Source organism: Erythrolamprus reginae, chromosome 3, assembly GCF_031021105.1.
Source record: "Erythrolamprus reginae isolate rEryReg1 chromosome 3, rEryReg1.hap1, whole genome shotgun sequence".
NCBI classification, from domain to species: domain Eukaryota; kingdom Metazoa; phylum Chordata; class Lepidosauria; order Squamata; family Dipsadidae; genus Erythrolamprus; species Erythrolamprus reginae.
Window position 1 is genome coordinate 40,043,921 of NC_091952.1, and position 13,316 is coordinate 40,057,236.

The window sequence follows — 13,316 nt, forward strand, 5'->3', positions numbered from 1 at the left end:
TGTGATCACCTTTTGTGATCTACTTACAAGCAAAGTGTCAGCACTCCAAACAGCATCAGGGAAATAAATCAGATTCCAATCAAATTCTCTGATTCAAGGTTCGATTTATTATCAGAGCTATGTTGGTCACGCCGTTGCCTTCCTGATACTAACTTCCTTCCCCACCCAGGTTAAGGTTCATCCCCCATCCTGACACCCACACCCACAAGTTCATCGCAAGGACCATTCCGAGTGCAGGGATTTCACCGACCTTCTCTTTACATCCATTGAAGCAAAACAAAAGATGACCTTGGATTCTAAGAAAGGAATTTGTTGTGGCTAGTAACTTTCCCTCTCATGCAACCACCCCCTCCCAGTTCCCCTAATACTATTCTGCTGTGACAGGCCAAAGTCTCTAACTCCACATGATGGCTTCAGCCTCACACAAAGTCAATGGGGAAGCCAGATTCACATATTACTAAATAACAATTGCAGTGATTTACTTAAAAATTGTGCCAAGAAAGGTTCTAAAATAGGGCAAAACTCACTTGACAAATGTATTATTTAACAATAGAAATGTTGTGCTTGATTGTGGGTGTAAGTCAAGGACTACCTATAGATGCTACCTTACTATTTAAAATTGCTTTAAAACCATGTGGATAAGATGGCATGCTGTTTTTGAATTAATGAGCCTTTCTACATGATCATTTTATTATAAAGGCTCTGCTGGTTGCAAACTGTTGGCAGCCAACCAGCGGTAATGCACTGCAAAATTTGAAACACTCTCCCTTATTACTATGCTGTGAAAACCAGAGATTTTTTTCCCACTGGGTACCTTAATTCCTGATGAAACTTTTATTCTAACCAGATTCACCCTTTGTTAGTCAAATTCTGTTTTCTCACAGAATGGACTACAGAGTCTCCTAGCTGTGTTTCTCTCAGCCCAATGTAAAAAACGAAACCCTTAAATGCATCTCTACTACTATCAGGATTTGTTGGGCAAACATACTTCATAGAGTAGGGGTGTCAGACTTGATTTCATTGAGGGCTGCATCAGGGTTGTGTTTGACCTTGGGGGAGCCGAGCTGGCATGGCCATCTCAACATCACTCCTGTTGGAAACACCTGTAGTGGCCCAAGCTCTCTGCCAATGAAAACACTCCCAAATTCCTTTTTCACTGGCAGAGGGTTGCAGGAGTCTGCCAAAATGGAGCTCAGGAGCCCATTTTCCTTGGCAGAAGCACCACAGGCCAATCCTTTGCTGTTTCCAGGATGGCCCCACGGGCCAGGTCTAAGTACTCTGCGGGCCAGATGCAGGTCCCGGTCCTTGAGTTTGAAACCGCTGTGATAACTTTGTGCTATGCTGAAGAGAAAACTTCTTTGTTCTTTTTTCATGAAGCAAGATGGATTGTTTGTTAATGCACAGGACCGTGGGAAAATCTCGCAAGAGGGAAGCAAAGGGAACCTTGGCTGTCATTTCTCATGCTCAGCTATTGGCTGAATTTAGCATTGCACTGATTGCCTGAAGATGTTCCCTGGAAGCTCCAAATTCTCCTGAGCTGGGAGGATGGAGTAAGAAAATTGTAGGTTGTATTTAAAATCTTTTGAGAAGGACTTGTAAGTAGTGATGGGCGAACCCAATGGTGTTAGGGTTTGGCAAGTTCGGACAAACTTTACGCAAAATTTGGCCGAACCCGAACCCGAACCTGAACCGGGAATCCCACCAAGAAATTCCGGGGGTGGAGCTTTGACGTCACGTATACTGGCAGGTTGCTAAAGATGCCAAGGTGATCACTTCCTGGCTTCCATAGAATCCAGGAAGTGATCACCTTGGCATCCTTAGCAACTTGCAGGTGACGTCAAGGCTCCGCCCCGGAATCTCTTCATGGGAGGGATTCCCCAGCTCCTTAAAAGGGAAATCTTCACGTAAAAACAAACGTTATTTTTACAAAAAAGGATGCCGCAGCAGCACTGCAAGCAAAGGGCGGTCCTTTCACGTAAAAATAAACATTTTTATTTTTACATGAAAGGACCGCCCTTTGCTTGCAGTGCCGCTGCGGTGTCCTTTTTTGTAAAAATAATGTTTATTTTTACGTGAAGACCTCCCTTTAAAGGAGCTGGGGAATCCCTCCCATGAAGAGATTCCAGGGGCGGAGCTTTGACGTCACCGGCAGGTTGCTAAGGATGCCAAGGTGATCACTTCCTGGATTCTATGGAATCCAGGAAGTGATCACCTTGGCGTCCTTAGCAACCTGCCGGTGACGTCAAAGCTCCAAATGCCGAACGCGACCCCGAACTTTGCCCGAAGTTTCAAAAAAAGTTCGGGTTCGTGTCCAGCATACCGAACACCACAAAATTCGGTATGGACCCGAATTGTGCGGGTTTGGTTCGCCCATCACTACTTGCAAGTGGTATGGGTGTGTGTGTGACAGAATGCAGTAACAGAAGTATTTTCCTTCTTTTGGCTGCAGATTATTTCACAGAACATCTTGGAGAATACAGACATGTTTTGTCTGCACTGGAGCAACTCAACACTGCTGTCTTATCAGCTATGGATAAAACCAAACTGGTAAGTGTGCGTTCATTTACAAGATTTCTCTTATGTATGGGTTTAATTAGCTTCCTTTGAATATACTTGGTGCAATGTAATGGACATCAAACTAAGGTATATTCCAAACCTTTATTGCATTCATGGGAATGTGTATGCTGGAGTTCAATTATGGGGAAAAATTGTTTAATCAGTTCCAGCCTGGAGCAGGGCTTCACAAAGACAATTAGCTAAAAGTCTTTGCCAATATTTTCCAATATCCAAAGTTTTATAAGTATATAAAATGGATCATTTTTCTATTTTAAATTGTTCTCATAGACAAAATGCCCATATTTCTTTTTGTAACCCTAAGCGCAACTACTAAGGTATAGTTTTATTTCAGAAACATGAATTGGGCAACAGAAGAGAGAAAATGGCTTTCAGAATGCTTGCAGAGGGTTATTAATGATAGAAAAAGATAGATTTGTGGATTCCAGATAGTTTCTATTCAATGGGGGGAAAAATAACCTGGCAGCAATAGCACATGCTGTATAGTTATGGAATCCAAATGGAGAGCTATTGCAGAATGTTAGCTTACCACAAATTTGGTCTTTCAGATGGATCTGGAACAAGAATGTACCACCTATGAATTCAGAACTCTATGTGGTTTCCAAACCTGTTGATATAAATTCCACAATTCCTCTAAATGTTGCTACTGAGTCATAATTTATAATGTAATGGAAAAATAAGAAAGAAAACTGCAGAATATTTTATCCATTGCCAACAGCATTTTTATTTGGTACATGGAGTAGGAAAAATGTTCATAATTTACATACATTGCATTTGTTGGTAATGGAAGCTGAAGGCTGTATTTCCAAAGAAGGGGCTAAAGTCTCATTTTTTTAGGTTTTTAGGTTTCTATTTTCCCAAGAGTCTTAAGAGTCTTAAGAGTTCAGAAGCTGTCTTCTTAAAGAAGCTTCTGAGAAATGAAAAAGGCTATGGTGGGCCTGCTTTAAAGAAGAGGTCTCCAACCTTGACAACTTTATGAGGTAGGGACTTCAATTCCCAGAATTCCTCAGCCAACATTGTTAACTAACAATTGTATTCTGCTCCAAAAATGACAGTGATATACTGTATATTCAAACCTTGATTATCTGATTGTTTAACAATCTTCCTCTTCTCTTAATCATAGATGAACTCAAAAGATGAAACAATTCCAATAATATTTTTTCAGATAGGCTCAAAATATATTGGAGGGGAAAGAATAACAGATTCCCAATGTTTCTTCTGATGAAATTCCTCTGTAAAACAGGCATGACCCAAAAGTCATATCTGAATAAAGTATTTTCCATTTGAGTACTATAATCATTTATTTGATCTGATATTTGATGAAAATATCCTGTTGTTCTGAAAACAAACTTTTGGATAGACTACAAACAGAATGAATCAGAAAGTCTAAAGAATAAAACAGCATTCCCCAAACCTTGCTGTTTAGTGGCCTAAAGAATAGCTAGATATTGTGAAAAATGTAATCCAACATATGTGGATTGCAGTAACCGATATTGCTGCTCTAGAACTACTACATAATAAGAAATATTTAAACTAAACTAAATCTATATTAGTTCACATTAGTTCTGTATCAATGTATGATTTCACAAAATTGTATTGATTTTTCCTTTTTAAAATAATGGGAATGCACTATAAATTTATATATTTAATATTTACATTTTGTATCTGAGGAACTTCCATTCAAATATGAAGCTACCTAGATTCTTCTCTTGAAGGACTACAGATCTTCCCTGCTTTTATGAAAGATAATTATATTCAGGTAGCTTTGGGGCTAATAGTTTGTTCCTTGCAGGATACTTCTTTTTTCAACTTTCAGGAGTTGACTTTAGAATATGTTAACACAGTAAGGTTGCAATCAATTGTACTTCTTTGGATATTGATAGCATAAAACTTACTTTTGTCCATAGATTTCTCTCTTCTCCACTTCATATTTAGAATTGAAATCAATAGTATTTTGGTTGAATAGAGAAAACAATCGCAAATAGAAAACAAACTCTGGCCTTTTTCTCTTCCTCATTAATGTCTTGCTATAGCTCCATTTTAATGAATGGGATGATTTTATTTATTTATTTATTTGCATTTATAGGCCGCCCTTGTCCAGTTGACACAGGGCAGTGTACAAGATAAAAGAATACAAAATTTTAAAAAATTAGTCTGAATATCACTAAACATAATCTTAACCTATTTAAATTTCTTGTGCACATACGCTGCACCATGCTCTTGATAGTCTTGTTTTCTCATCCACAAGCTTTGGAAAGTGCTGAGTGAAGCTGCCAAGGAACCCCCAAGCCAAACTGCTGTACTTCTTTTGGGGGAAGTCAGAATTTTAATAAAATACTCTCTCCCATGGCATAAAGCATTCAACTCTAAGCACATCCTCTCTGGAAAACCAGGAAATAATGAGGAACCTCCTGATAACACAACATTGTTGATGATTTCTCCTTTGAACTCATCTGGCACCTTCTGCAGGCTTTGGAGAACCAAATGATGCAGCCCTGGAGAGCTTTGGCTGACCAGATGAGGTTTGAACAATGGCTCTGGGCAGCAAAAGCGCTCTTTGTCTATAGTTAACAAGTGCCCATCAGGCGTCTCAATGCTCACAGGTTTATGGCAAGTTTTCTCTTGAAGATCCTTTTTGTAGTCCATTGACACATAGCAGTAGTTTTTCTTAAGTTGTGTAACCATCTTTTTGTTCAAGGTGCTAATAAGGTATCCGTTGTTAGAACTATTGAGCAGCAAGTTATGCATGTATTTGCAGAGACCATTTCCAGCCACGTCCAATCGATAGGTGCCTTCCATACATGTTTGTCCGGAGTATATTGGAGTAACATGGGAAATCCCTGCCCCGGCTTCTACAGCCAGTCCAGTTATTCTACCACAGTAACAGAGGGAGAGGAATCCTGTATTGGCCACATACAAAGCTGGGACACTAAACCCTTCAAAAAATACCTCTGCCATCTTCTCTCTGTTGGTGGTTGGACAGGAAGGGGAGTCACTTGCCAATATGGGATGGTCCTCAGTGGAAACTTGCAACCCACAGTAAAAGAGATGGCTCCATAAGTTCTCCATGGCTTGCCAATCTATTATAATGCCATGCTTTAGTGGCTGAGTCTGCAATTTTTCACCACCGAGAGAACAGACAGGATGATAGATGGGAGGAAGAGATGCAGTTTTCATCACAATTCTCGGCTTTTCTTCACCCGCAAAGCCTGATCGACAGAAATTGCTGCCATTGTCTACTACAAGTGCAACTTTCTCCATAATCTTGCACTATGACACCTCTTTTATTTCCTGGGTGAGAAAATAACTGGGAAATAAAAGAAAGGGAAAAGAAGCCAAACTTTTAAAAATACATTTATTGTCTCAAATAAAAGTGAATTATTGTCTGGTAGCTGCCGTGCTTTTAATCACTATTTCATTCAGGTAAAGGCTAAATATATCTGATCAATCTTACAGAAGAAAAACTCAATAATCAACATTGAAGAAAAAGGGGGAAATTGTTTCTAGCCTCTCTCTCTCCCCACTGGGGCTGCTTTTATGTGTGGTTGGATAAACAAAGCAGAAGCTGCTTTGGAAATACATGGAAAGTGAGGTAAAAATGATATAAATAAAATAGTTAGGTCCCACAGAGTTGGCCTTCTCCGGGTCCTGTCAACTAAACAATATCGTTTGGCGGGACCCAGGGGAAGAGCATTCTCTGTGGCGGCCCCGACCCTTTGGAACCAACTCCCCCTAGATATCAGAGTTGCCCCCACCCTCCTTGCCTTTCATAAGCTCCTTAAAGCCCACCTCTGCCGTCAGGCATGGGGGAATTGAGACTTTCCCTCCCCCTAGGCTTGTAAAATTTATGCATGGTATGTCAGTATGTATGATTGGTTTCTAAATTGGGGTTTTAAATTAACTTAAATATTAGATTTGTTTACATTGTATTATTATTGCTGTTAGCCGCCCCGAATCTGTGGAAAGGGGCGGCATACAAATCTGATAAATAAATAAATAAATAAATAAATAAATAAATAAATAAATAAATAAATAAATAAATAAATAAATAAATAAATAAATAAATGTCATTTCAGGACCAAATATAATAGCATATAAAGTTTTAGAATGCAAAATAATATATTTCTTTAAAGACCAAAGAAACATTAACTGACAAAATATTTGTCAGTGTTGTTCATAACGTGTAATATTCCCATTAGTTTAAAGATTGATAATTCTTAGCAAAATTTGAGGGGTTTTTTTTGTCCTTTATGTCAGTGGTGAGATTCCATTTTTTTTTACTACAGATTTTGTGGGCGTGACTTCGGTGTGGCATGGCTTTGTGGGCGTGGCTTTGTGGGCGTGGCAGGGGAAGGATACTGTAAATCTCAATTCCTTCCCCACTCCAGGAGAAGGTTACTGCAAAATTCCCATTTCCTCTCAATCAGCTGGGACTCAGGAGGCAGAAAACAAATAGGGTTGGGGCCAGTCAGAGGTGGTATTTACTGGTTCTCCAAACTACTCAAAATTTCTGCTACCGGTTCTTCAGAACTGGTCAGAACCTGATGAATCCCACCTCTGTTTTATGTAAGTTTTTGTTTACAAAAAAGGGATGTTTATTCAAATCACTGGTTGAAAAAGTAATTCATATTTCAAGTGAATGTACATTTTTTATAATTAGTGATTCAATGCTTTATGAGTGAGGGACATGTCACAGAAGCCTTTCTAACACTGCAAGGAATCCAGAGAAATGTGCTCTTATTTTATATTCATGATATAATATCACTGTACCCCATGACATAGTCCTTAATACTCTTAGAAAACGTTAAGCTTTGCAGAGAATATATAGGGAAACCTGTGAGAAGAATCCTGCATACTACTTTCCAGATGCCCAGGAGATTTGCAAAAATGTAGATTGCATCTCGCTTATATGTCTTGCCTCCTGAATTTCCATCCAGATATTTTTTGTGAGATAAAAACTCTTGTGGTATTTGCAGAAAAGTAAAGTGTCCTGTGGCAGTGTAACAGCATGCCATCTTATTTGCACAGTTTAGTTACAATTAGAATCTGAAGTCTGCGAGGCCTCTTTTTCTTAAGTCCTGGTTTTAATGTGGGGCTTAAACAATCTTACCTCAGTTACTAAATCCACATGGAGGTTACTGGCACCATATAGAGATGGGGCAAACTGAACAGTTCAGGAGAACTAGATTATGAGACCAGATTGTTTGGAACTGATACCTTCTTCAAGCCAAGGAAGGTCTAATGAGAAGCATCTAAATTCAGGAGAGATTTAACCATTGGAATATACATAGAAACATAGAAGATTGACATCAGAAAAAGACCTCATGGTCCATCTAGTCTGCCCTTATACTAGTTCCTGTATTTTATCTTACGATGGATATATGTTTATCCCAAGCATGTTTAAATTCAGTTACTGAGGATTTACCAACCACATCTGCTGGAAGTTTGTTCCAAGGATCTACTACTCTTTCAGTAAAATAATATTTTCTCATGTTACTTTTGATCTTTTCCGTAACAAACCTCAGATTGTGTCCCCTTGTTCTTGTGTTCAATTTCCTATTAAAAACACTTCCCTCCTGAACCTTATTTAACCCTTTAACATATTTAAATGTTTCGATCATGTCCCCCCTTTTCCTTCTGTCCTCCAGATTATACAGATTGAGTTCATTAAGTCTTTCCTGATACATTTTATGTTTAAGACCTTCCACCATTCTTGTAGCCCGTCTTTGGACCCGTTCAATTTTGTCAATATCTTTTTGTAGGTGAGGTCTCCAGAACTGAACACAGTATTCCAAATGTGGTCTCACCAGCACTCTATATAGCGGGATCACAATCTCCCTCTTCCTGCTTGTTATACCTCTAGCTATGCAGCCAAGCATCCTACTTGCTTTTCCTACCGCCCGACCACACTGTTCACTCATTTTGAGACTGTCAGAAATCACTACCCCTAAATCCTTCTCTTCTGACATTTTTGCTATACAAGTAGACATAACAGGCAACTAGGATTTCTACAAACAATTGTTCCTCCTACCTGATCTCCAGCGCTCTCAGCCATAGTTTCCTAGAGATTCCAAAACTTATTTACACCTTTGTATTGTATTATACCTTTGACCATGAATAGAGTTTTATTGTATCTGCCTAGAATATAGACCATCCTTATTTGAATGTATTTATATACAGTGTTCCCTCGATTTTCGTGGGGGATGCGTTCCGAGACCATCCGCGAAAGTCGAATTTCCGCGAAGTAGAGATGTGGAAGTAAATACACTATTTTTGGCTATGAACAATATCCCAAGCCTTCCCTTAACACTTTAAACCCCTAAATTGCAATTTCCCATTACCTTAGCAACCATTTAGATTATTACTCACCATGTTTATTTATTAAAGTTTATTAAAAAATATATTAAAGGCAGACGAAAGTTTGGCGATGACATATGACGTCATCGGGTGGGAAAAACCGTGGTATAGGGAAAAACCCCGCAAAGTATTTTTTAATTAATATTTTTGAAAAACCGTGGTATAGATTTTTCGCGAAGTTCGAACCCGCGAAAATCGAGGGAACACTGTATTCACATTATCAGCCAACCTCTTTACTCTCATTCTCTCTCTCTCTCAATAATGTTAATATTATTACCTCTTAATATTCAAGCCTCCAACTATTTTCACAGCATTTGTAATGTAGTAATTGACAAGGGACGGAATCTGTTCTGACCCATGAAATCTACTCACTAATCTTTAACAACACTTCTGGAAACCTCTAAGTAAGAGAACCTTGGGAGAGTCAAACTGAGAATCAGTAGTTGAGTAATGATGATATTCAAACTCGCTAGGAATTCTTAGATTCCACTGATTTTTTTCCCTCAGGAATTCACTTTTATGATGTAATCAGGTTCTACAATGCCTTATATCCCTTCTCTTCATACATATCTCAAAAGTATTAGTTCTGTTTGATATCTGACTCAAAAGTGTTTGCTATTTTTATCCAACTAGTTTGCTCCCCATTTTTTCCCCACAAAGAACATTTTTCCTGAGATTTGTAGGTAGACTCTTATTCAGAAACTAGCAAGCCCTAGGTAATGTGAGGAGATTTCTAGGGAAAAATGTATGGTGTTGTAAAATTGGCATTACTGTAGATGCAAAAACAATTGAAAATGAATAGAGAAGCATTGATCAGGCCTGGCGTTACAATTAAGTGACTGAGGCAGTTGCCTAGAAAGGCAGATATTGAATGTCATGGAAGGACAACAAATTGTGATCTACAATAATTTTTAGTGCTAGGTTTTTTTGCTGATAGAAATAGAAAGTTATATTTCGAGATAGGGTCCCTATGTGTGCCTAATTTAGGATCATGAGCATCTTAACTAGGGGAAGAATAAGATAACATTTTCTACTGTGCCTCAGGCAGCAAAATGTCTTGGCTGAGCCTTAAGCACAGGAAAAAAAGTCAGGTGATGGAATCCATTGGCTATTGTTTAGGCCAGTGTTTCCCAACCTTAGCAACTTGAAGCTATTTGGACTTCAACTCCCAGAATTCCCCAGCCAGCGAATGCTGGCTGGGGAATTCTGGGAGTTGAAGTCCAGATAGCTTCAAGTTGCCAAGGTTGGGAAACACTGGTTTAGGCCACAGGCTTATTAAAAAAAATCTTTCAGTGGTAGTAACAGTATAACAAAGTCGGAAGGGACCTAGGAGGTCTTCAAGTCCAATTCTCTGCTCAGGGTCTAGATCATAAAACACACACTGGCATCTTCAGATTCAGCTCCTACTGTATCAAAAGCTTTATGTAAGAACTGTTGTAAAAGAATTAATATACCTGAGATGGATTAATCCAAGTAGGTGTAAAATGCTTTGGATTCCAAAATTTCAAGTAAGGCATGATACCTTAATTATCACCTTTCCTTTGTCTCCCACAACTACAAATTATATATCCAGAATATGTAAATTTACAAATCAATTTTAAATTGCCTAGCTGTAATTATAAAATCTAAGACTCCTCTAGTCACAAAATGGGTTGAAATGTGAATTTGTATGTTAGTTTAGATAATTTATTGACATATTAGATCTTGTACAGGAAATCCTTGAGTTATGCCCACAATTGAGCCCAAAATTAATAATGTTAAGTGAGAAATTTGTTAAGTGAGTTTTGCCCAATTTTACAACTTTTCTTGTCACATTTGTTAAGTGAATCACTGTAGTTGTTAAATTAGTGACATGGTTGTTAAGTGAATATGGTTTCCCCATTGACTTTGCTTGCTAAAGGGGATCACATGACCCAAGGACTCTGCAACCGTCATACATGTGAGTCAGTTTTCAAGCATCCGAATATAAATCATATGACTATGGAGATGCTATAATGGTCACAAGTATGAAAAATGGTTATGGGTCACTTTTTTAGTGGCTGTTGTAACTTTGAACACTCATTAACTGTTACTCTCTGATTTTTTCCCAAACACGTGGGCCTGGAAAAAGTCATAGCTATTTTAACAATTCAAAAAGAGACTTTAAAAAAACACACCTACATATTTTGAAACATTCAATGATCCCTGCAGTCACATCCCCAAAGGTTCCAGCATTAATCTCTATTTGTTGATCCTCCTCATCCTGTCTTTGAAAGAAATAATAGTTGATTGCCCCATGAGACAATATGAAATCTGATATGAATATGTGTAGCTCAGGGTTGAACTATAGAGTCCTCAGTGCCTAGTGATTTCAAAAGAGACAATTAAAAAGCCAGAGAGAGAGAGACAGAAAGACAGAGAGACAGAGACAGAGACAGAGACACACACACAGAGAGAGAGAGAGAGAGAGAGAGAGAGAGAGAGAGAGAGAGAGAGAGAGAGAAACAAGAAGACCAAATACTGATCTGTGCACGGCCTCTCGGAGCAAAACCTCCAACCGAAAAGTCCATTATTTCATATTAAAATCACACTCTTTATTAGCAAAAGACAGCATAAAGCAAAAATAGGCTGAAAGCCACACAGAAGGGAGTAATTTTTCTCTCTTAGGTGAAACATAAACAAAGTCCGGGAAAGGCGCCAACTTGGTCTAATTGCATTCCTTTGTGATAGGATAGGGTAATTCATCATACAAGAAAATAGAACAGCTCACCAAAATCTCAGGCAAACATCGTCTAGCAAAGAATGTCTTTTTGTAAAGAAGGAATCATATCGTTTGAAGCCTTTTTCAGGCATTCCCCCCCACCCACTCTAACACCTCTTCCATGAATGGCGTTGAAACCTCACACCCAATTACCCAAAACCCTTTGCTTTTATACTGACTGAAAGTGACATCAAACCCCAAAGAGGTAAAACTGTAAGCTTATTTCCTTTTACTATGCAAGCCCTGTTGCCTTCTCAGAAATCTCAGATATCTGGCATCTAATAATGGATTGTCCACTCTAATGTCTGCTTCATCCTCTGACGGAGACCACTGAGACCCCCTTGTTATATCAGGCCCCTCTGATGGTTCCTGGGGTTCACTCAGGTCACGTTCCCTCTCATTCTGACTCTCTGCATCAGCTGGCAACCCCACTGGCCCAAGGTATCCAGAGGGGCCTGCCTCATCCTCTTCAGAATTTGACATCACCAGAGGTGGACAAGGAGCACTCACAACAAATACCAAGATTAGCAAGAGACCAACAAACAAGAAGTAAATACCTCAATCAAAAAGCTACCAATGCAGAGAAAAAAGCTTATAGTAAATAGCAGACTGACAAAGAAATACTAAGACCACTCCCACCAACAGTGACAGATCATGCCACTGGTATATGACAGCAAATCCCACTCCCTTCTAGCACTGATGATGCTACCTAATTTGATAATAAAATATCTGCAAGAAAACAACCAAGCTCAGAGAATACCAAGGACCACACAATATATAATCCAGTATGAAGAGACCTAAAGGAAATATAATTCCCAAGAGTTTTCTAGCTTTTATCACCAGCTGTTTATCTCTAAAAGTGTTAACTGAATTGAAGCCTCTTCACTACAACAAAGAGGAACATATAAAATGTATCCCTTGAACAATAACCTCAATCAGTACTCTATCTATTTAACCTTTAGTATCTTTAATATCTCTAATATATGACTATGTAGTTGCAATAAGAGATTCCGTTTTCTCCCCTTTCAGTTTTTGTTTGTTATATTGCAGTACATCAGTGACCACAATGAATGTTATACAGTGGGCTTTGTCACTTAGATCTTTAGTTATTAGTATTCTGAAGTCCTTGACCGAGTGGGGATTATCTGTGATAATTTGTTTATTAAGTTTGTATTTGAAGTCATAGTTCCCTCTAAGCTGAGCAGTGAGCAATCGCTCACTTAAAAATCATCATCAACTCAGAGTTTTCCAAACCTGCCCAGAAGCCAAGAGGGAAAGAGTGAGAGGGAAGGAGAGACAGAGGAAGAGAGAGAAACAGATAGAAAAAAGAGAGTAAGGAAAAGAGAAAGAAAAAGAATGGGAGTAAGGAAGAGAGAAAGAAAATCAAAATCTAGTTTGAAACTAGCTCAACTATTTAAGTGGCATTTTGATATTGATAGAGTTGCCCTATTATGAGCTCACTGTTATAGACACACAGTACAGTATTTTATTTTGAAATTCTCTGAGGCAAAACAGAATGGGTTTTTTATTTATTTGTTTGTTTGTTTGTTTGTTTGTTTGTTTGTTCGTTCATTCATTAATTAATTCATTAATTCATTCATTAATTCATTTATTATTTCTGTGCCGCCCAGTCCCGAAGGGACTG

The 13,316-nt window shown here is 38.6% G+C and overlaps 1 protein-coding gene across 1 annotated transcript in view; it reads left to right on the top strand.

Annotated features, from left to right (window-relative positions):
* NECAB3 (N-terminal EF-hand calcium binding protein 3) overlaps window positions 1–13,316 on the top strand; it is a 105,473-nt gene that overhangs the window by 63,763 nt on the left and 28,394 nt on the right. The window contains exon 5 of the mRNA XM_070748828.1: window positions 2,450–2,547. Coding sequence (XP_070604929.1) covers window positions 2,450–2,547 — 98 coding nt within the window. The remainder of the gene's footprint in view (window positions 1–2,449; window positions 2,548–13,316) is intronic.